This window comes from Bombyx mandarina, chromosome 04 (assembly GCF_030267445.1).
Source record: "Bombyx mandarina strain Sakado chromosome 04, ASM3026744v2".
NCBI lineage: Eukaryota > Metazoa > Arthropoda > Insecta > Lepidoptera > Bombycidae > Bombyx > Bombyx mandarina.
Genome location: NC_143211.1, coordinates 7,164,041 through 7,188,406, shown reverse-complemented (window position 1 = coordinate 7,188,406; position 24,366 = coordinate 7,164,041). Strand labels below are relative to the sequence as shown.

At 36.8% G+C, this 24,366-nt stretch overlaps 3 protein-coding genes across 4 annotated transcripts; 2 read left to right on the top strand and 1 right to left on the bottom strand.

Annotated features, from left to right (window-relative positions):
* The first annotated feature begins 1,801 nt into the window (after positions 1-1,801).
* Positions 1,802-3,526, top strand: LOC149503094 (uncharacterized). Its single transcript, XM_089740408.1, has one exon. It carries the CDS (start codon positions 1,802-1,804, stop codon positions 3,524-3,526), a length of 1,725 nt encoding a protein of 574 aa, XP_089596534.1.
* Positions 3,527-6,417: 2,891 nt separating this feature from the next.
* On the top strand, positions 6,418-18,852 carry LOC114252151 (dolichyldiphosphatase 1). Of its 2 annotated transcripts, XM_089740249.1 has the most exons (6): positions 6,418-6,463; positions 7,652-7,844; positions 7,940-8,040; positions 8,942-9,120; positions 12,054-12,281; positions 13,292-18,852. In XM_089740249.1, the coding sequence occupies exons 2-6, from the start codon at positions 7,730-7,732 to the stop codon at positions 13,422-13,424; spliced, it is 756 nt and encodes a 251-aa protein (XP_089596375.1). In that variant the 5' UTR covers positions 6,418-6,463; positions 7,652-7,729; the 3' UTR covers positions 13,425-18,852. The 2 variants fall into 2 exon arrangements, with proteins under 2 accessions (XP_089596375.1, XP_028042461.1); XM_028186660.2 differs by lacking the exon at positions 6,418-6,463 and having other exon boundaries at positions 6,492-7,844.
* A 2,133-nt stretch (positions 18,853-20,985) lies between these two features.
* On the bottom strand, positions 20,986-23,461 carry NC2beta (negative cofactor 2beta). Its single transcript, XM_028186658.2, has 3 exons — positions 23,148-23,461; positions 22,877-23,040; positions 20,986-21,220 (listed from the first exon to the last, which is right to left on the bottom strand). Exons 1-3 carry the CDS (start codon positions 23,386-23,388, stop codon positions 21,071-21,073), a joined length of 555 nt encoding a protein of 184 aa, XP_028042459.1. The 5' UTR covers positions 23,389-23,461; the 3' UTR covers positions 20,986-21,070.
* Between the last annotated feature and the right edge of the window lie 905 nt (positions 23,462-24,366).

Below are 24,366 nucleotides of genomic sequence, written 5' to 3'. Positions count from 1 at the left end.
TCTTCGACAAAGTATCATCAGCAAGATAGAAACAGTTCTCAGCAGATCATCAAGACAGAAACAGTTCTCAGAAGCTCTCCGACAAAGAAACATCAGCAAGACAGAAACAGTTACCAGCAGTTCTCCAATAGTACAGTTATCAGAAAACCACCAGTGAATCAGCTACCAGTGAACCAGACAGTTACCTGTGAAACCTCGCTACAGAAGCCGAAACCCATCGAAAGAAACAGCCGTCTTCTACCAGCGCACAAACAGACAGCAGAAAATATTATCACACGACTCGGAAACAGCCATACAGACCGGGTCGTGTACATTTCATGGTCCATTCGAGCCGGATAGAGGACACATTTCATTATTCTCTCGAGCCGGGTAGAGGATACGTTTTGAAAAGGAAACTGGAACAATGCCGATAACGCGGTCAACAGGAAGAGGACGGATCGAAACAAAACAGTCGCCGCCCTCAGAAACCACAGCTACAGCACAGAGCATGTGGACAGAAACAACCGCGAATACCGTCATGAGTCTGGTAGCCCCCACAACAGAATCATCGTGCGCAACAGCCAACACGGAAGCCACGACGAAACTCGCAAAGAAACCTGGGAACTCAAAAACAGAGGCCGTCAAACAGTATATAGTCAAACAGAATGACGTGCCAACAAAACAGCGCGCCGGTACAGTCAAAACTGACCGGTCGCGAAACAGAAAAGAACAGAAGATAGCCAAAGCTAGAGAAGAGCTCGCCCGCCTACAGGTGGAGTTAGCAGCCGCCCGATTGGCCACGCTCGAAGCTGGATCTGATGACGAAAACAGCGAATCAGAATACAGTAAGTCAGAACTCGACGAAAGAGTGGGCACGTGGTTGGAAACCCAACCCACAAAAACGGAAAATCACGACCGACATAAGGAAACACCGGCGGGAGCCTGCGACAAACAAGACTTCTCAGATCTAACCGCAGCAATAACACTCGCCGTCAAAGCCGCCCGCGAACCAAGATACACAGAATTGCCATTATTTAATGGAAATCACCAAGACTGGCTATCCTTTCGTGCAGCCTATCACGAGACGATGAATTCATTTACAAAAACAGAAAATATAAACAGACTCAGAAGGAACCTGAAAGGAAGGGCAAAGGAAGCCGTTGACGGATTACTTATAACAAATGCTGATCCGTCCGACGTCATAAGAAGTCTAGAAGCGCGATTCGGAAGACCGGAAACGATAGCCATAACGGAGTTAGACACGCTACGAGCTCTGCCAAGACTAACAGAAACACCAAGAGACATTTGTATATTCTCCAGTAAGGTGACCAACGCCGTAGCTACGCTTCGTGCATTAAATTGCACACATTACTTATATAATCCGGAAACTACCAAAACAATGTTAGAAAAACTCACACCAACACTGCGTTACCGATACTACGACTTCACCGCGGTACAACCGAAGGAGGATCCGGATCTGATTAAATTTGAAAAATTCATGAAAAGAGAAGCCGAACTGTGCAGCCCTTATGCACAGCCCGAACAGGCGGGGCACTACTCGCAGCCCGCACAACACAACAGACGCACACAGAACGTGCACATAGTCAGTGAGAAGCCATCACGAGCTTAATGTCCGGTATGTAGCAACACTGAACACACCACAACAGGCTGTTACATCTTCAAGAAGGCAGACTCAAACACAAGATGGGACATCGCTAAGAATAAACACCTGTGTTTCCGATGTCTTAAGTATAGAAATAAAACCCACAACTGTAAACCGAACACGTGTGACATTAACGATTGCAAATATACTCACAACAAGATGCTACACTTCGACAGAAAAATTGAAAAAACAGACAAGAGTGACAAGGAAACAACAGAGAACATTAATTCCGCTTGGACCGGAAAACAGAAACAGTCCTATTTGAAAATAATACCAGTCCAAGTACAAGGACCGATAGGCACGGTTGATACATACGCGCTGCTTGACGATGGATCAACGGTGACACTCATAGACGAAATCATTTGCAAGAAGACTGGAATAGCAGGACCAATCGATCCGTTACACATACAGGCGATTAACAACATAAAATCAACGGAAACAAGGTCAAGAAGAGTCAACCTCACGCTCAGAGGCCTCAACAGTCGAAAAGAAATAATACAAGCGAGAACAGTTAACGACCTACAAGTAACAGCACAAAAAATACCAAAGGAACAGATAGATGAGTATTCGCACCTACGAGACATCAGTGACATCATCACGTACGAGAACGCGAAACCTGGAATCCTGATTGGCCAAGACAACTGGCACATGTTACTAACTTCAAAAGTTAGACGAGGCAACAGGAATCAGCCAATAGCGTCACTGACACCTCTAGGCTGGGTACTGCATGGAGGTCGCACTCGTACCCTAGGCCACCACATAAACTACATAAATCATGCTAGCGAAACCCAGGAAGATGATAAAATAGAAAATCTGGTAAAACAGTATTTCGCTATGGATGCGCTATGCATCACACCAAGAAAACCAAAAACAGACCCAGAGGAACAGGCGCTTCGCATCCTCAACAGCAATACAGTCCACACAACAGATGGAAGATACGAAACTGCTTTGCTCTGGAAAACAGATAATGTCAGTCTACCAGACAACTACAATAACTCGTTAAAGCGACTGATAAATATAGAAAACAAACTCGATCGTAATCCGGAACTGAAACAGAAATACACAGAACAGATGGAAGCAATCGTCGCGAAACGCTACGCCGAGCTCGCTCCGAAAACAAAAACAGAGAACATAACGTGGTATCTACCTCACTTCGCCGTCGTGAACCCTCTGAAGCCGGAAAAACTCCGAGTTGTCCACGACGCCGCCGCCAGAACAAGAGGGGTAGCTTTAAATGATATGCTGCTTAAGGCACCGGACCTACTCCAATCACTACCAGGAGTGATAATGCGATTCAGACAGCATAATATAACAGTAATAGCAGACATCAAAGAGATGTTCATACAAGTAAAATTGAGACCTGAAGACAGAGACGCGCTCCGTTATCTCTGGCGCAAAGATCAGCGAGATGACAAGCCCCCAGAAGAAAACAGAATGACCTCGTTGATCTTCGGGGCGTCAAGTTCTCCTTCCACAGCAATATATGTAAAGAACTTGACCGCCCAGAAACAAGAAGCCACGCACCCGGAGGCGGCAGTCGCAGTACAGAACAGACACTACGAAGACGACTTCTTAGACAGTTTTAAAGGTTTAAAAGTTGCAGTGCACATAACTACAGACTTTCGTCGAAAACACGAAAGAAAGCCGACCTCGAAGACCTTCTGGACCGACAGTAAGATAGTGTTGAGATGGACAAGAACGGGATCACGCTCGTACAAACCGTACGTTACCCAACGCCTGACAGCTATAGAGGACAGTTCAACAATAAACGGGAGGCGATGGTTTCCCACGAAGCACAACTTAGCCGACGACGTGACCCGAATCGTCCCAATGCCATACCAAAATGAACATAGATGGTTCAGAGGGACAGAATTCCTACGCTAACGAGAGGACTCCTGGCCGACGGAATCGGCGTCAGAAACTACAGAACCGACGGATGAAGTAAATATAGCAGCTGCAGCACCGGCGGGAGCCTCATGGCCGAGGCGTCGCCATGAAAAGTGGAAGTGCCAGTCACGAAATACACACATGCGAGGGAAAAGTGATAGCGCCATATCCAGGTCCCGACAACGTGGGGCGCACCGTAGACATCAGAACCAAGGGTGGAGTTCTACGGAGACCAGTACGAAAACTACTGATCCTGCCCATCGAAGAAGACCATCCTGCACCGAGAAATAATGCGACGGACTCGCACGGCGGGAGTAATGTGCAGGACGAAATAGGGTTTTAAATAGTTTTATCAAACAAATAGAATTAATATAGTTCATAAGTAATTACGTAACATAAATGTATAATCTTAAGTTATTTTATAGTCAATATGTTAGTGTATCAGATCAGAGAATGTAAATAGACCAATAGGAACGATTTGTGGAGCGCTTTCACTACGGTAACATACAGATCAAGGGACCCCCGAAAGTGGCGCGTCGATAGCGCGTCGCGAGATGGGGTACTGAAATAAATATAAAAGGATGGCCATTTATAGGCAAAAACAGTTCCCAGTGAATCTTCGACAAAGTATCATCAGCAAGATAGAAACAGTTCTCAGCAGATCATCAAGACAGAAACAGTTCTCAGAAGCTCTCCGACAAAGAAACATCAGCAAGACAGAAACAGTTACCAGCAGTTCTCCAATAGTACAGTTATCAGAAAACCACCAGTGAATCAGCTACCAGTGAACCAGACAGTTACCTGTGAAACCTCGCTACAGAAGCCGAAACCCATCGAAAGAAACAGCCGTCTTCTACCAGCGCACAAACAGACAGCAGAAAATATTATCACACGACTCGGAAACAGCCATACAGACCGGGTCGTGTACATATTTAACATTAAACATGTGACAGAATTTATGACCTGACTAGGTATCTCATAATGCATGGTAATGAATAGTATCATTTTAATACGAAAGTTGTACTCCTAAAATATTCTTAAAATTAATTAGAAATCCCTGAAATTTCAATGTGCTTGTTAATATTCAATATCATTAAAAATAACTGTATTTATTAAAACCGCGCTAATCGTACTTTAACGACTAATTGGCCGTATCATTCAATTCACTGACTTTTTTTTGTTGAAGTATTCTTGAAGTTTGTTGAAGTTTTCAATATTTTTTGGATCTACATATGAAATAGTTAGACAGTTTATACGCACTTGTAAACAAAACGCTAGTAAATATGGCCATTGCCAGCTGACTGACAAAAACGGCGCATGCGCAATGTAGGCGTGAAGTAATGGATTGCTAGATATAAAATAATTAATAATTGGCAATTTAATTATTTTTATAATCGAACAATCACCAATAGTCGTCGAACAAACGATAATTGATCAAAATGAATTAATCTCAGCGATAAAAATAAAGATATCTAGTAAGGAAGGGCAACCTACGGGTGATCATTTGTTTAATTAATTATAAATAAATAAAAGACGAACAAACAATTTTTACAGCCGAATATTAACGAACAAATGACGAACAAATAATTGAAAATAAAAAAATTCGAAAATCAAAAAAAGGATCCAAATTTACAGAGCCCTCGAACACATGTTTTACAAGTTAAACGCATCTCTTCATATTAATAGTCTGTGATTATAGATTACACATATTCGATTGTCCACAATATGGAGGGTAGCTACCCTACCCTACCCTCCATAGTTCACAATCACAAACAATTCTAATCAATTTAAGTTTCGTTTTTACGTCAGTGGTTTGGCCAATCGATTTTAAAGAAATTCGGTAAGTAAATTCCGGTATGTAATTTCGGTTCGGCTCTCTAACACATAGATACGAACCATTGAGTTTGTTGTCTTATCACTGGTACCGGTCACCGCAGCAAGGGTTCGACGAGTGAATTAACCCATAGACACAGCCCACTGAGTTTCTCGTCGGATCTTCTCAGTGTGTCGCAATTCCGATCCGGTGGCAGATTCTGCTAAGTACTGCTCATAACCTGCTGAGTTTCTCGCAAAATCTTCCCAGTGGGTCCCATTTCTGACACAATGGTAGATTCTGCGAAGCACTGCTCTTTCCAGGGTTAGTGTTAGCAAATTCTCTCAAGTTGAACCTGTGAGCTCACCTACCCTTCCGCGAGAAGCTGGAATAGCCAGAGGCTACCAGCGAATAGATAGGGAAAAAAGCACTTCTCTCGCTAGGGCTAGTGTTAGCAAATTCTCTCAGGTTAAGCCTGTTAGCTCACATACCCGTGCGCACGTCACTTGAATAGTCTCCTCAGAGGAGAATAATAGATGGAGGCTATTCCAGTTACGCGTTATCCAAATATCCAGCGAATAGGTGCAGAAAAAAAGCACTGCTGTCGAAGATCTATGTATTAATGTTAATCTATGGAGAGTACGCAACTGTCATGTCAATGGACTTTTTGGCGGGAAAGCGAGGAGTGAAGTTGTGTGATTTGTTTTATTTTGTCTATTTAGTGTTTCTTCAGGTTTAAATGTGTAATAACGGTGGCTTATTAACTGTTTTATATCTGTGAAAGTGCACAAATGCGGGAAAATGAAACAAAGCCGCTGGACGTAACTTCTCGGGATCCGTCAAAAAGTCCACTGAAAAAATCTCAGTAAATCACCACCATTTTACTGAGATTACATTTCATCCCATATCATCTCATCTCATTTCATTTTATTTCATCTCAGTTGATTAATGTCTCAAATTAATCATCTTCATTTAATTTCAGTCCATATTATCCTTTTTCCTAAAAATAAGAATATAGATTAAAATAAGACATGACCTAAAGGTGTTAGTTACCAGGTCATAAAATCCCTTAAAAAAATGTTATGTCAATTCATGTCATTAATGTTGTGGACATCACAATTAGACGTGCGCTAATCATGTTCGGAAAAGGATTGAACATGACATCGTTCTTTAGAGTGTCGGAACTAGTTCCAGTAAACATGTTCGCGGAACTGTTTAGTTCCGCGGACATGTTAAGTCTAGTAGCTGTTTGTAACTGCTTAGTTCCGCGGACATATTAAGTCTGGTAGCTGTTTGTAGCCGTTTAGTTCCGCGGACATGTTAAGTCTAGTAGCTGTTTGTAGTGTAGCGAATCACGTATTAAATTATTATTGATTACACAATATTTTTCAAAAAAGGTATTAAAAATACAATTTTTTAAAAACACTATATAAAAATAGATTGCCGCTGATGGCAATTATTATTATAATTATTATTTTGTAAGGTTTTTAGTTTTAGGTTCATTGTTACAGTTTGTTTCATAATTTATTAATGTACTATTCCACTTTGTCATAATTTCAATTACTCTACTACTTTCATTATTTTTCAATGTATTGTACGATGCACCGTAAACTATAAGCTATCAATTGTCAATTAAAATACCACGTTATTCTGATATACAACATATTGAGCTCGTTTTAGCTTTACAACCCTTTTCCCATAACCGAGATAACAATATATTTTATTTTCATTACGTAATGTAGCTAACAAAACTAGCGAAAGTGGTGAATGTTTTAAAATTCTCTAATTTTTTATTATGATTTTCTAAGAAATGATCTACAAACACTTAAGGTTAAGTGCTCGTAGGAATGATGCATGGTCAAGGTCAAAATCCTAAGCAAAACATTTTAATTCATTCAACTATCGACTGTAACACGTAGGTCGTAGAACATAACTTCAATATTCATAAAAATGTAATGTGAAAGAACTCCACCCGCAGTTGCATGCACTCGCTCCATCTCACTCCCTCTTATTAGCGCCATATTTCGCCTTATCTCTTTACGTGGACTCGTGTCGGTTCGGGACTCGTTCGGGTGGACTCGCCGCGCCACGCCTCCGCGCCGCGCGATACCTATGCTCTAATCATGTCCGCATGTCCGTCATGTTCAACGCGTTCGTAGTTCCTGCATAACAGTACACTTGGAATGGAAATGGAACTGTCTGAACATGTTAATTTTGACAACTCGGATTGAATGATATAGTTCCATATGAGGACATAGTTCCAGGAACTATTTCGGTCCGGAACTACGCATGTCTAATCACAATCAATTCACGAAAATTATAAACACTACATACTACGTTAGTAGGCAATTCACATGTGAACTGTAAAACAAATGTAGCTTAAATCTATGTCGAAATTATTTGAAAATAAAATGGACAACGACCAAGTAAACGATTTCATGCATAAAAATGGCGATATCGAATGGCAGCCGTTAGCGCTTACTTTGGTTGAATATCCGAGAGGTCTGGTATTTATTTAATAGCGTTTCAATACATGATCCCAGGATTAATGGAAGAAAATTTAATGTCTTTTTATGGATCAATTGTTATCGTTACAGGTGATTTAATTGGTAAATTCTTTGCATTCATCAGTTTATCTCCATTCGGTATTGGTGCTGGATTTGTAACCTTAATTTTGTTTCGTCGAGATCTTCACACTGTGAGTAGGAATTTTATTATTTAAATAATTTTAAGATTGACTTAGGAATGTTTTTGTTTAGCTAATAGAACCGAAATGTCATGTTAAGGTTTTTCCCTAGTAGATTATAATGTCATTAAAATAAATGTTACATTTATGTACTAATTCAGTAATATAACGAGAGGTAAAATGCTATTTAATTTAACTAAAGGTGCGTTTTAATTAGTATTAGCACAACATTTCGAGGTTCTGAATTGAACTTCAATTAAGTTTACTTCATTCAAATAGCTGAAGTTTTTTTGTTGATGTTTTTTCCAAATTTTAAACTTTTAACGGCTCTCCTGCAAAGTTGCAAAAATGTTGCTTAAACCAAATATTTTCATCCCATTAGTCCCAAGGGAGGTGAAGAAATTTTGGAGAATTTGCTTACCTTGATTTGATGATTTACACAACTTGATTTGGTTTTCATTCACATTTCCAATTTCATTAAATTAAAGATTATTTTGCAATCTTGATCTTAATGTATAACACAAGCATATATTCTCATAAATCAAAATTACAAATCCAATCAAGTGGAAAAACCTGATCAGTTGGAACATAGTATTTTGGAAGTGCTGATTAGGAGTTAATATTTGTATTTTGACTATAAGAAAAATAAAATAGGCTAGAAAGCTTATATCAGGCATCCACCATAAATTTAATTTAATACTGATGTTGACATCTTTTACATCACTGAGAAAAAATGGGTGAAATTAATTATATATCAGTATCATCAAATGATGAATCCAAAGCAGTAATCATATTACTGCATTCTAATTATTATACTGCTTTTTCCATTTGCTCTCAACACTATTTTGAAATTCAGAGGGGTTTTTGTTATCCTTAATGTTTTAATCTCATGAAATTATATGATTATTTTCAGATAGCTTTCTTCTGTGGCACATTATTGAATGAAGCAGTTAATGCTACATTAAAGCATATTATTTGTGAATCTCGACCAATGACCAGAGGGAACTTGTATAATGAATATGGGATGCCTTCGTCACATGCTCAGTTTATTTGGTTTTTCAGTGTATATGTTTTTTATTTTGTTTTGATCAGGTATAGCTAAAATATTTGTTTTATTTAAATTTTAGATTTGCTATATTATCATTCAAAGAAATATGTTATATTTATAATTGAAAACATGAGTGGATGGAGAAAATTGCAATTATGTTTATTTTAATTATTATTGAAGTAATTATTAATGCCTCGTTAACGCCTAAACAGTTCAGACAGGCAGACTTAAACAGTGCTCGTGGTTTAAAACTAGAGATTTAATTATTGATTGCATTCAGCATACAAAAATTGTAATTGATGTATGTAACTAGTCAGGTCATAAATTCTGTCACATGTTTAATGTAAAATAATTGAAACAAGTTTATTCATTATGTAACCATTCATATACCAAAATGAACTTAACAAAACATAGATTCTTATGACACTAAAGTTTATTCAAAATAACCTCCGTGATTTTGAATACAGGCCTTCAATCTGCGCGGCCACTTGTCTATCGCAGCACGAACGAGGTCCATGCCAATATCGGCGGCTGCCTTAATCAAGGATGTCTTGAGTGACTCCAAATTGGGATGAGGCTTTGAGCACGCCTTTTCCTCCAAGTGTTGCCATATCTTGTAATCTAACGGATTCAAATCTGGACTGGAGGAGGGCCAGTCTTCGTGCCGGATGAAGTCGATTTCACGCGCCGCCAGCCAGTCTTGTGTGCTCTTCGCTCTATGAGCTGGCGCCGAATCTTGTTGGAATATCCAGTGCCTGTTATTGAACATGGTATGAGAAACAGGTTCCACAAGGTTCGTCAGGACTGTATTTTGATACACAACTGCATTCGTTTTAACCCCTTTCTCACAAAAATGTACCTCTGTTAAGCCCCAATAAGAAACTCCCAACCATACCATGAGCGAGGATGGAAAATGACCTCGTTGGACACGCGGAACGCGGTTGCTCGCTTCTTCACTACTGTGTGCGTACACCTTATCATTTTGTTTGTTGTAGCTCTCTTCTACGGTAAAAATTTTTTCATCCGAAAAAAGAATTTCCCGATATTTTTTTCCCGCGTACCGCTTCAACAAAGCGCGGCATCTCTTCAGTCTCAGGTCCATTAGACGAGCATTCAAACGATGTCCTGTTTTTCTTCGATATGCCCGAAGCCCTAAGTCTTCATTTAACACCCTTTTCACCGTGGTTCTGCTTAACCCCATCTGAAGGGCCAACAGTTTCTGCTTACGTTTGGGATTTCTTTGAATTCGCGCCTTCACAGCTTTTATCACTGCTGGAGTCCTAAGAGACTGAGGGCGACCACTTCTTGACCTGTCATCTACACTAGAGTCTTCATTGTATCGTTTGATGGTACGATAAACTAATCTTTTGGTTATATTCAAATTTTTCAGTATGTTAAAAATTTGAATTGGCGCGTAACCGCAACGATGCAACGCAATAGCTGCAACGCGGTCTTCTTTAAGCGTCCACTCCATATTTAAAAATGAGTAAAATTCTAAAAGTATACATTTTTATTTTCATGAACAATTCGAAATTCGAATTCAATAAACTTTTTTGTGGCCAGCATTCTAAAAGAAAAGTTTTTACTGTGTGACAATACTTATGACCTGACTAGTTATATATATATATCACTATGAGAATATACATTATCATCAACACAAATCACGAGAACTAAAACTATTCTATTATAGCTATATAATTAAATAGTTTAAAGCTCTTATATAATATTGTCACTCATTTATAAATGTATTTTCAAGAAAGTGGTTTGGAATTTTTGCAAAAGTAAGCTTATTTTGAAAATGTCGTTAATACAATTTAGGCAGTTGTCAAATCTCTTCTGTTCTTTGATATGTATGTCTAAAAATGTATTGCGACCCGCACTATGAGAATCTCAGGTGTGCTGGTAATTATATATTTTGAATAGGACTTTTGCATGAAGTTTTCGTGGTGTCTTTTACCAGAATAATCTCCTTTTAAGACACTCAGAAGTTCAATTCTAAGTCTAATTCTTCAATATGCTTCCAAGGAACTCTTATACCGGCTCAGGGTCGTTCATAGGCGTCCCGTCGACGATCTTGGGTAACTTGGCATATCGCACCTTTAGAATTATAAAGAGACCCAAACAAAAAAAAAGTGTTTTTTCGTCAAAAAAAAATCTAATGAAGTTTTTAAACCGAAAAGAGGTAGAGGGAAGGGAATGGAGTGAAAGAGACCGATGGATAAGTTTGTCCCTTTTTAAGCTGCTTTTGGTCATTTGAGTATTAAGAGTTGCTAAAAAGGGTCGTTCTAGGTCCATTATTTCAATTAAAGTCGAAATCCTAAATTTCGAAATGGGTCTCTATAATTCTAAGTGTGCGATATATTACATTGCCTTTCAAGCCACCGTGCCAAGATACTCAACTGAGGGTCAGCTTATTGTTTAGATATTTCGTGCATTCTGAAGTGAGCTTAGGGTTGGTTTCAGCTGATGAGAGAGCTTTAAGATTCGTCTGAGTACCACAGAAGATTTACCTTTTGATGATGTACTCAGTTTGTTTGTATGATTGCATTTACTTGAATGTACCGTCGGTTCTCGTATACCTGACGCACTCTGTCAAATGGACTGGTAATTAAAAAAGTTATCGATTTCATTATTCAATGTAGATATGAAATGGTTCATTTTTCTTGGAAAAGAGAGAAAGTAACAAGAAATAAAGAGTGCTGAAAATATGATATGCAAATTGTAAAATTGTCTTATAGTTTGATAACGGTATTATACATATAACATTTAATTAAGTACATTTTACAAAAGTTTGAAAGTGATCAATTTGGCCGCTACTGGTAGGTTTCGTATTATTATTATTAAACTATCTTCTTAACTAAAATTTACTTTACAGACCATTGTTCGTCCACTTTTGGTTTTCAGTTATGTTGCTCCAGGTGATAAAATCATTTCTCAAATAAAATTTAATAAAATTATAATAGAAATTTCTTTTCAGATTACATCACATAAACAATAATAGCATAATATCAGCGTTGTGGAGGGTTATAATTGTGAGTGGATGTATATGCCTAGCCGGACTTGTCAGCATTGGAAGAGTCTATTTGCATTACCACACCACTTCCCAAGTAGTGGTGGGGGCTATTGTAGGAATTATGTTTGCAACTATTTGGTTTGCACTGGTTCACAGAGTATTCACACCACTTTTCCCACAGATTGTTGCATTGTAAGTATTATACAGCTATTTCATTATCATTAATAATATTTATCTTTATATCTATAGAGAATATTTGTGGCTGTAAATGTTTGTTTCCTCGTATTCGTTGAACAGTGCACTATGCATTCCAGAGTCGTTTATCTTTAGTTAAATATTTTATAACCACATGTGATGTCTATGGGTTCCGGTCCTGAGTTCGTTAATCTATCCATTCCAATAATTGGGTGTATATATTTTATACATTGTTAAGTAGTCATATCAAAGGCAGTAGAGGAAGCGCTAAAAAAAACTATAAACACTGAAGCGAGAATCCTTTTTTTTTAATTAGTTACAAATCTAACATACTACCATAATGTGACCGTGTATAGAATACCAGGAATTTTTTTTTTCGCCAGTGACTATTGTTTTCTAGATGAAAAAACAATATAGTATAATCCTTATTTAAATTCTGCATGAAATATCGTTTTAGTAAATGAGAAGGTATTGTTCTGTGTTGTTCCTATAGCATAGAAATAATCCGTACATCGATCATCATCATCATCATCCTACCCTTCTCCCAGTCACCTGGGGTCGGCGCAACATGTTTTCTCCTTCCATACTCTTCTATCATATACCATTTCTTCGCTCACTTCCCTCTTCCCATATCGTCTTTCACGCAATCCATCCATTTCTTCTTAGGTCTACCTCTTCCTCTATATCCTTCCACATTCATAGTTAACATTTTCTTACCAACCTCATGTTCATTACGTCTCATCACATGTCCATACCATCCCAAACGCGCACTTCTCAGCTTCTCTGTCACAGGTGCCACTTTCAGACTTCCTCTAACATATTCGTTCGTATAATCCGTACATTGATGTGTGTTCCAAATCCAGTCGTCTGGACTTTTACTTTTAACTATAGTATTTTAAATGCAAAACTAATTGAATCGATCTATTAAAATGCTTAAATTCGAAATTGTAATATAACCAACTGTATTATTTCGTATAATGTATGTAAACGTTTGAATGTCGTTGCAGAAAAATAAGTGAAATGCTAATGATAAGGGACACAACGTTGATACCAAACGTATTGTGGTTCGAATACACGACGTCACGTCAAGAGGCTCGCGCTCGAGGCAGGAAGCTGGCGGCCCTAAAACCGACGCAATGACGGTGCGAGAGCGCGCGCGTGTCCGCCGCCGGACGGAGACCGCGCGCGTGACTGTACTTCGCCGTCGCGGCATTCGCACTGCTCGGCGGCTTGTTGCTAACCAACAATAAACCCGGTCGCGGACACTGACATCGCCACCGTACCTCTCTCAGCTCTATAATATTACGACTTACTTTCTACTACTACGACGACTACTTTCTCCTTCAGTCGATCATTGCTGAGCATCGTGACTTGCCCTTCTGTGACTTTTTTTTGTAATTTGTCGGTCAGTGGCGCAGTGAAGTGCGTGACTCAGTCTCGTGTCCAGTGTGCTTAGTGCGAGTTTTTGACGTGACAACGTCTTATAATTCGATGGAGCCAGATGCACGCACGAAAAAACATGACTCTTGCGGCGTTACCTCGCTCTGAGGCGTTCCATATAAGGCTTGAAGTGCAAGCGAGAGCGCGCAACGAACGACAAAGAGGCACAATCGGCCTCCGCGTTCGGCAGCATTCGACATCTGTCTCTCTCCTACTTGAGTGAGCGATGCATCCGCGTGGACAGCTGCTACACAATAATACATTTACATGTTTTCGTCAAGTATGAAGTTCAGTGAAAAGTGAATGTGATGTCAATTGTCCATACAAAATATCTATCAAACAAATAAAATTAAAATTTTCTTTTGAAAAATGAAACCGTTCCATCAGTATTTTCTTATGACGTTGTCACGTTCAACTATCGTCAGTAAACCGACTTTACAGACAACCGATATTTATAACGTTCTCGATAGCGTAAAAATTAAATCAAATTTGTATGGAGTTGGAACGTTTGCCTACGTTTTCCGCTAGGGGCGCTGTTCCAACTTCATACAGATTTGAGTTACTTTTACGCTATCGAGAACGTTAAAAAACTCGCACTAAGCACTCTGATGCTCGAACACTTGGTCACTCCATCTTTTTTGGTTCCGACCTCTGGATCGTCTTCCATCCACTTTACTCCATATTTATGATGATTACTTTTTTTTTAGCGAACCGGTCAAAACTGTCGGGATCGTATGCAATTTGAATATTAACATTATTTTGTACTAATTTAATGTTGGATTGTATAAAGAATGTGAAAATTATAATTAAGCTTAAATTTTTATAAAATTATTATATTTCATCTGTTTTGATATACATCGTTGATTGTGTATGCAGCTCATGTTTCATTTGGTGGCAAGTGGTTACCGATGCTCATAGATATCAAAATGGGAATGCCGCTACTCACTACGCTACTAAATTTTATAGTATAATGGCTCTCGTAACCTTCAAATTGGAAGATATGACTGCTTCGCAGCAAAAATAGGCAGGGTTATTGTACTTAACCGTGTGAGCTTACAACATCCCTTTGCCGGCAGTAATTACAAAAATTCACGCAGCTTTGGTTTTTATTTCGTGTTGTTAATAATTTATTATGGCAGTTATTCATGAACGCGTAACTAACTACCCACGTATTTCATTTGCATAATTGTCATCTGCCTGCGAGATTTAAACACCGGTATAATCGCATCGCATTCTAACTTCTAAATATATTATACTGTTTTCTTTTTGTTATATATATTTAGCATTCGGGGTCTAATTGCCTTCTTAATGAGTTCGTTCTCGTTATTCTCTCATGTGTGTTTTGAGAATGGACGCCAATGAAATTCTAGTTCGGGGGTATTAGATGTCTTTTTATTTATATCGATTTCTCAAAATTTCAATTCTAAATGTTACGTTGAAACTAAGAAAGTCAATCACTAAAATTTACCTATTAATTTTCGTAACTAAGTAAGAATTAGATTCCAGTTTTTTGAAACAATACAATACTTACACCATATTATTATACATAAACTATTTTATCAATACTAATAATACGAATGTGAAAGTGTATTTGTTTGTCTGTCCTTGTTTCAAGTTGAAATGAAGCAACGGATTTTGTTTTAATGGCAGTTTAGGTCAAGAGGATGACATAGGCTACCATTTATCCCGAAAAAAAAACATCTCATTTTCACAACAAGGATATTTTTACCAGCTAGGATTGGCAATCGACTGTAGTCTGACTTTGTTGAGTGTTTGTGGACTTCGAACATAGTCTTGTATTGAGGCAATGATAGCATTTTGTATGACCACCACCACCCGAGTTCTTATTTCAATTTAAAAAGCAATTATCATTATAGTTGCCAATCTTTCATTACACTATATAGGCAGGCGTTTACGTTTACTGTGTGATTCGGCCATACCTGGATTCAAATACCCCAGTTGGTTAATTTTTTTAGTAAATTAGTTATTAGTCACGCCCGTTATATATTTGCATAGTTACTGGTGGTACTGTATACACGCTCGAGTAGGAACTACCATTCTGTCTCTGTTATGTTTTCCAGTGAGTCATATATATATATATATATTCTTATATATATATATATAATCTTATTGTCATATATATATATATATATATGACAATAAGATTGGATGAATTTATGAATAATGTAAATGACTATTGTTTCCATGTAAGCTTGCAATTGAGGTTCGTCGGAACAAGAAACTTTTTACGTGTTGTTAAATCATCCATTAATACACAACTACTACCTATACTGGTGGTAGGACTTCTTGTGAGTCCGTGCGGGTAGGTACCACCACCCTGTCTATTTCTGCCGTGAAGCAGTAATGCGTTTCGGTTTGAAGGGTGGGGCAGCCGTTGTAACTATCCTTGAGACCTTAGAACTTATATCTCAAAGTGGGTGGCGCTTTTACGTTGTAGATGTCTATGGGCTCCAATAACCACTTAACATCAGGTGGGCTGTGAGCTCGTCCACCCATCTAAGCAATAAAAAAAACCTACATATGACGTCATACGTTGTGGTTAGTGCTTAGTTTGAGAAGAGTGTTTGAATTATTAATTTATTACTTTTAGGTAGTGAATTAAAATATGTATTTATTTAATCCTAAAAAAATTTTGAAAGATCGTTTTAATTTCATTAACATTCTTTACATTTACTTTTTAGATTATTTTTTTGTTTGTGCCCGGTTGCCTTATAGGTTGTAGGTACAAGCTAAAACTTTAATATTTCCTTATTTTGGAGTTTTCGGTCAGGCAGACTGAGGAGGCGGCGGCAACTATCGATACTCTTACGTGAAAGTAATTCTCAGTTCTATTAGTACTTAAAATAAAGTAAATATAAACGATTAGTAATAATAATAATAAAAAGTTTTAGCACTCATGGTTTCGAATAGTAATAATTAACAAAAACAAAATTTAACAAAAGTGTAACGCTCATGGTTCCAAGGTTGTGTATAATGTGGATTTATTTATAAGGAATACGAGTAATTGTTGTCGAAATTTAAACATACAAATTTAGGAAATTTTGATAATGATTTTTTTTAATTAATATAAGAACGGAAATTTGTATTAAATACTTAAAATTATTATACAAACTTCTATAAATAGAGTACTTCACTATTTTTCTATATGTACGTAACACTCCTTGTTAGTTTAAATTCGAATAAATTTAAAAAGTTTTCATCATGTTTTAACTTTATTTTTTTTATTTCATGGTGATAGCGTGTGACGTCGTACCATCCATTATACGGCCTACAAAGATACAACTGTATTGAATCTGAATTAATTTTTTGTTAGGTTAAATTGGCCATAACCTAAAATTTCTGTAGAACATAGTGCACAAAATTCAATTTTATTTTTTCTACCTAATCGTTGGTAGCCTAAGGGGCCAACTACCCGCGAAAAGGCAAGTGTGCTCACGGGCTCAATTTGAGAGAATTGCTAACACTGACTCTCGCAAGAGCAGTGCTTCGCTGAATCTACCACTGGAATCGCGCCCCACTAATAAGAATCTGACGAGAAACTAAGTCGGTTGGTACGAGTTAATGTATTCAATACAATTCGCCCAATATATTAATATAAAAGGAATATATATTTCATTATCTCGAACTTCAAGAATGTAATACCTGACCCTTAAACACAACTATTTCTGTTACATTTGAATGGGTGGCGTGACGTCATGCATTGTGATTTGTATTTACAAAACCGGGATTTAAAAAAAACAAGATATGTACGTTTGATATTTAAATGAGTAAAATTCACCCTTAGTTCAATTTTAAATGTATCAGGTTCTATATAAATATTAAGTATTTTTGTAATGTTTCTGAAGTCTAGTGCCCAATAATGTAAATCCTGGTTGAATTAGGTATTCAATTTGATAGTTTAAAAGAAAAGAGCAGAAAATCCGCATCGTTATAACAATTATTCCGTCTGATTAAAGATATAAAGCAATGTCTAGGACCTAAGACACCTAGACTAGACTAACTAGACTAGTATTTTCTTTAACCATTTATATGTACCATTATGAATTTTATATTAAATTATACATTTTGTAATGCGCCTTAGTAGAATGCTAGATTGTGACGAATAATATTAATAGATACCTAATAAAATACAAATATTGAAATAAAAACGGAAATTTGCGCAACTTTGAATAGGTAATTATTATTGAAAGCAATAAATTAAGCAACCGACCAAATTACAGTTCCAGTAAGTAATATGTATTGAATACAGATACTAGGTTATCCAATATATGTACAATAACTTAAGGAACATTCACGATTGGACTGGATAATTTAAGCCTTTTTTATTTAAGCCTAGTTAGTAATATGTAAGTATTAATGTTGAGTGTGTAGGTAGTGATTTAACAATAATTGCATTGCTGCATACGAATAAATCAGTTTGTAGAAGTATAATGCAAATAGATACTCCAGGCAGCGGCTTGGCTCTGCCCCTGGCATTGCTGAAGTCCATGGGCGACGGTAACCATCAGGTGGGCCGTGCGCTCGTCTGCCTACTAGGGCAATAAAAAAAATTAATAAGTATTCTCCGAAGTTTAGTGCAATGTATAAAATTGTTACTAAGATTTTTTTTTACTACTTTTGATTCTGGGCTTCGTTGTCCTTGAGATATGAGTTCAAAGTTAACTTAATAGAAGTGGAGTATCTGTTAAAACGGAACCTATATTTGCTCGTACTGAAAAAAGGCATTGTAGTGGTACCTAATTATGTGCTATGTTCCATCAATACCTACTTATATAAACAAAACATATAAAAAGATTGAAATAGAAGCGTAGATGATGCTGCTGATAATGATGATTGATAGGGCCGGTCTCTCAAGCCAGATAAGATTTATCATTTAGAATATAAATCTTGACTTGATTGAGGTAGTGTATTATTTCGATTGCTGCTTTCAGAACGATTGTCTTACATCCTTTATAGATAGATGAGAATTATTACAATCAAACGCACCAGGGGTGGTATTAAACTTACCGTGTGATGTCACAGCATTCTCGTAAATACCGTATGTTGAACATAAGATTCATATTATTGTAAACGGACAATTTCAATCACAATAAAGCTTTAAACATTACCTACTGGAGTTTATAATTCCTTAACTTTCCGTAAAACTAAACGAAAGATTTACCAGGGGGAATCGCTAGATCGAAAAATTTTACAATCCTGATTTTATGATAGATGCTCGTAAAATTTCAATCCGGCACTTGATTGACCTGTATCAACGACGGAACCTTTGTATGAGGAAGTTAAGACGAATATAGATAGTTTTTTATTAATGTATTAGATTTTTTTATTCAAGAACAATAGCATCTTTTTATTTTCTAAGTTCTGGTATGCAACAGAGAGGGAATGCCCATGTTCGCCTTGTAGTCATAGTTTTTTAAAGTATTAATGAAATATGATTTTTAAATTTTCAATTATAAAAAGGACCTTATTTATACCTTCCGGACACTAGCATAACTAGAATACAACTATTATTCCAATGCAGTATGCACACAAATCTTGTTTGGCGTATTGATGGCATTATTTACACAAAACAAAAACAAGTACATGGCATCGGGCTGCCAGCGTGCCACTCTTTAGGATATGCACTATGCAGATAAGCAGGGCTAGATGGGTCAATTTAGATAACCTTATTTTAAAGCTTGATAAGACCGTCCGGGTGCCTTATTGCTGAATGTGTTCTTGAAACTTATGTGTAATCACTTTTTTCAATCTTAAACAAGTCCAGTCTTAGTCTAGCTAAAAGTGAGGCCATTGTTTCACTACTTTTGTACTAAATTTTGTTCTAAAGGTTGGTAAAAAACTCCGCGTAAACTGTTTTAAACCCTAGTTTATTAATTAGGTACATGCTACTGAAAAAGGTATACCTTTTAATCGTGTACGAAAATGTAAAGACAGTTATTTTTTACATTATATGTATATTTTATAATTTTACTAATACTACATTTATTTCTTCATTTATAATTAACAAGTGTTTGCGTGTGTATGTATCGACCCACTAATTATAACTAATCGTTTGATCAACTAATTTGATTTGATAATGTAGTTGTGCTAATAATAAAGATAAATAGTGAGTTACAGCTCATACAAACTTCCCAGTTTCCTTCAGAATTTGGACTGCCAATATACATATTGTTACGCGCTGGGGTTCGGGATAAATAAAATTTTACCGAATTACATGTTAACACTGTATTCAACACTTAGAGCACTTAAAACACTTCACAAACACTTTAAAATTCTCAATTCGCTTCAGGTGATTCGTTCGCTGTTTCGCTTCGAGTAGTTCCGATTACTAACTGCCTGCCATCTCTGCAACGCTCTTATACGCCGATACCACATCCCTAAAATTATCGAGAATATTCCACAAATGTCTAGTATTGTGTTTCCACTATTTGACAATAGATGGCGTTGTATTTCTCGAACGTTCTAGGTGCTACTGGATCCTTCCCTATTCGTTCGACTATTCAGCGAAAGATAGCGTTACTCTTACCGGCGTAACAACATTTATGTCAGTATACCCAATAAAATCGATCGCTTTTACCTCTTACATGAATTTTAATAAATTTGGGAACATCTGTTACCATTAACATGTCAATCAACGCCGTATTTTTTTATTTTATTGCATATATTGGTGGAAGAGCTCATGGCCCACCTAGTTTAACGGTTACCGGAGCCCATAGACGTCTACAACGTAAATGCCGCCACTCACCTTGAGATATGAGTTCTAACTCTAAGGTCTCAGTATAGTTATAATGGCTATTGGCTAACCCACCCTTCAAACCGAAACGGATTACTGCTTCACGGCAGAAATAGCCAGGGTGATGGTACCTACCCGTGCGGACCCACAAGAAGTCCGACCACCAATAATTACGCAGGATTCGAACACCAGTGTATCGCTCAACACAAATGCACCAGGCGTTATATATAAATAAAAGCAAAACATCCAGCTTCGTGAACTTTTAGAAGAGACAGTGATATACGTCTTATTGTATAACCATGTATTAACTGGCATCATAGTTCATACACTTAATATTTAGAATTTCACTATGCACTCTCTTCAAATACGCCTCATTATATTATGGTTTTTAGGTTACATACTATCAAGCTTTAGATTCATCTTTAGTTTGAGAGCGACATGGGATTTATAGAAGTAATTTAAAATTTAGTATGAAATTTTGTTCACATTAAGTAAATTTAAATTAAATGCATGACACAAACAACATTTATATTATAACACAGCCAGAAACAAAACTGTCATAATATTAAACAATAACCTAATTAAATGTTTCTTATGAGTAATCATCATCTTCATCATCATCAGTTCTTGGAGCAGTTGTAGGTGGTACATAAGGTTGTGCATTTCCTTCAACACCAACAAGTCCTTGTTGTTGTAGTAAAAGCCACTGTTGCTGTTCTTGTTTTGCTTGTTCCTCACGAGCCTGTGTTAAATAAAGTTTAATTATAAATAGGGTATTTTTTAAAAGTGAAATTTTTAGGCGCATTGGGAGTAATATTTAACTCGCGATAGTTAGGTAGTTAGTTCGTTACAGCTTGAGAAAAAAGATACAATTTAAGAGGAGCGAGAATGAGAGAATAGACATCGTCTCGCGAACCACTAGACCTTTGAGAGGGAGATAGTGAGTTAGGTCGTTTCTCACACATTCTGTTTACGAGCGTCGGCCATTAGATGGCAATAAGATAATGACGTATATTTTATTTTTAATGAAGGTGTGGCAGGTAGCCATCATACAACGCAAGATATTTGACACAACATCCAGTATCGGAGGGGAGTGATGTGGCGGGTAGCCATCATACAACGCAAGATATTTGACAGATGCCTGAATCTCGCTTACGACATTTTCAAGATAAGCTTTCATAAAATTATACAAGTTCCGAACAACAACATTCAGACCGTCGGTCTACCGAGCAATATCACCCGCTCGGTGGAAGATCTTCCCTTTGTCGTATATCTCCCCAAAAAGGATTTATAAGAAAAAATATATATTTTTTTATATATAATTTAAAACATATAGATGCTTGAAAGGCAAACATGACTAAGCGACAATAACTGCTTTGTACATCATTGATAGGCAATAACCATAATTAATATTAGATGCACAAAAAAAATATATTTCTAGGTCTATTAAAATCATTTCAATCCTATAGCTACTAGCTAGATTAGTTAAAATAAATTTTGTTTTCAGGTATTTCAACTTTAAATTAGTCTACTTTAAGTTCACGCATTGTTGCTTAGTCACGTTTGTCTTTCAGGCGTCGATATATAAAAGGATAAGAGGTCGTTTCTCAGAGAGAAATTTGATTTAAGGATAAAAAATTAAGAAAACCACATGGACTAAGTTAAACCAGTCATAAAAGTTAAAGCAGTATATACACAAACATTGGTTCTCATATTGACCATGAGTAATTATTAAAATGTGGTTTTATCATACTCTGTCTCCTGTTAACATATCTAACAAAATAAGATATCAAATACAGGGGCTTGCTCAATTAAATATTTTTTTATGAATACTTTGCACTTTTTTCTTACGTATTTTCCCAAAGCTTAAGAAGTACAACATCTAGGTTATTACAAAGTGCTTACTCGAGTTTGTTCTATATGAACCTTGATTGAAGTCTCAATTGTATTGTTTAACAGCTTGTATTGCATTGCTGTTACACCTCAAAGGGTTAGGTTCATAAGTGTTCTACAAAGTTCCTGTACATTCCTGAGTAGAAAGGACTAAAGTATGAAGCTTAAGCTGACATTTAAATGGGGTGATTACTTTGAATTAAATTGGTTTTTTGTATGGTCTATATAACAATCCCATCCCTATGTTGTTTAAATGACATTAGAGACCAAATTATTATTGACCAGTTTGTATGAAGATCAACAAATCCACATCTAATGTTTACATTAAATGAATTGAAACATAATTGCTCTATAATATAAATAGGGTTTATTACATATGTCGGATTAGTCTGATTGGTTTGGTAAGATTGTTACTTCATTTTTTTCATTTCAAAATCATGACCACAGACACATTGTTATTGAATTTCATAATGGTTAAGAAAATACTGATTTAAATTGTTTAAACCTTTGCAAACAGTTCTTGTTGTTGTCTCAATAATTCTTCTTCTGGAATGCCTAAATTCTCAAGGCGTGTGCTTTGTCGTCTTCTTTTAGCCGCCACTGCTTTACAATCTTTTAAGACAGCTTCTGCTTCTATTGTGTAGTCACTAAATCCTAATCTGTCTAGGGCTGAAAATTAGTTTGATACTGAAGCTTAAAGATAAATTCGTAAAAAAAAAATGTTCGTGTTCCTTAAGATAATATTAATTGTCTTTTAACAATAGTGAAATATATACCTGTGAGGACATGTTCTGCATTAATTGTTTTCTTATTGCTTTGATTACATACTTCATTCGCTTCAGAACTAATCAAATGTATGAATTCAGTGCAGCAATTTAGGATTAACTCCCTTGACTCGAACGCTACACGAACAGAAGGCACTAACTCTTTTATCATTTTATTTATACTAGCTCTTGGTAGAGTCAGTTCGTCCTCTTCTGAAGGTGGTGGACAAAGTTCACGCTCTGGACTTCCCATGGTAACGAATTTATGAACTTGCCCACTTCTATTTTTTGTGGTAGCCTTTAGGCCACTTTGACTCTCAAATTTAATATGTGTATAATCTATGACTTGAACAGACTGGAAAATAGCCGTATTTCGTTCATTAATGAATCCTTCAAATGAAGTACTTCAGTTAGATTCTGTCCTTCATTCTTTACTTCAGTTACAATTCAATCAAATCTTTAGTTCATTTAGTTCAGTTGTTTAGTCCACCGGCCGCGAACTAAGATCGGTACTAGTCCTGTGTCGATCGCGATTGACAGAATCTTTTTGATCAGATCTCGACCCATACGCGTGTGAACGGGTCGTCGGTGTTTGAAAGATTCGGTCTTCCAGAGATTTGATCACCAGGTGACATCACAAACGAAATTGGACTTTATTTGTGGAACATTACCGTAGATTGTTGCTTAATTAATCGATTATTGAAGTGAAAACTTCTTTAGAATCGTTGTGATTTCAAACCGGATGCAACGGAAAAAACGACAGGTAAGAGACACAAATACAAAAATGTGTAGGATGAAGCCAGCAAAGAATGAGACAGAAATATACATACTATTTAATACAGCGCCATCTGTGAGATTTTTTAATACTAACGTGTGTATGTGCTCTTGTAGTGAATTTTAATTTAGGATTATACGTGAAATTGAAATATCAATTCACAGAGGGCGCTACCTTACAATTATTTACTAATGACAAAATTTTACATATACTTAAGACGTTTAGGATAATTGTATTTTAATTTTGGAAGGTTTCACTTCTACCACGTGTGAATTGCACACATTTTGTTTTTTTCTTGCATTCAATCACGCAATGACGTCGTCGGTGTTTGAAAGATTCGGTCTTACAGAGATTCGATCACCAGGTGACATCACAAACGAAATTGGACTTTATTTGTGGAGCATTACAGTAGCTTGTTGCTTAATTAATCGATTATTTCGTGCATTCAATCACGAA

Coding starts and splice junctions, on each gene's coding strand:
- LOC149503094 (XM_089740408.1), top strand. CDS start 1,802: ATGCTACACTTCGACAGAAAAATTGAAAAAACAGACAAGAGTGACAAG.
- NC2beta (XM_028186658.2), bottom strand. CDS start 23,388: ATGGGAAGTCCAGAGCGTGAACTTTGTCCACCACCTTCAGAAGAGGAC. Junction 23,041..23,147: donor TGCAGAACATGTCCTCACAG/GTATATATTTCA, acceptor ACTAATTTTCAG/CCCTAGACAGATTAGGATTT. Junction 21,221..22,876: donor AACAAGAACTGTTTGCAAAG/GTTTAAACAATT, acceptor TATTTAACACAG/GCTCGTGAGGAACAAGCAAA.
- LOC114252151 (XM_089740249.1), top strand. CDS start 7,730: ATGTCGAAATTATTTGAAAATAAAATGGACAACGACCAAGTAAACGAT. Junction 7,845..7,939: donor TTTGGTTGAATATCCGAGAG/GTCTGGTATTTA, acceptor TTATCGTTACAG/GTGATTTAATTGGTAAATTC. Junction 8,041..8,941: donor TTCGTCGAGATCTTCACACT/GTGAGTAGGAAT, acceptor GATTATTTTCAG/ATAGCTTTCTTCTGTGGCAC.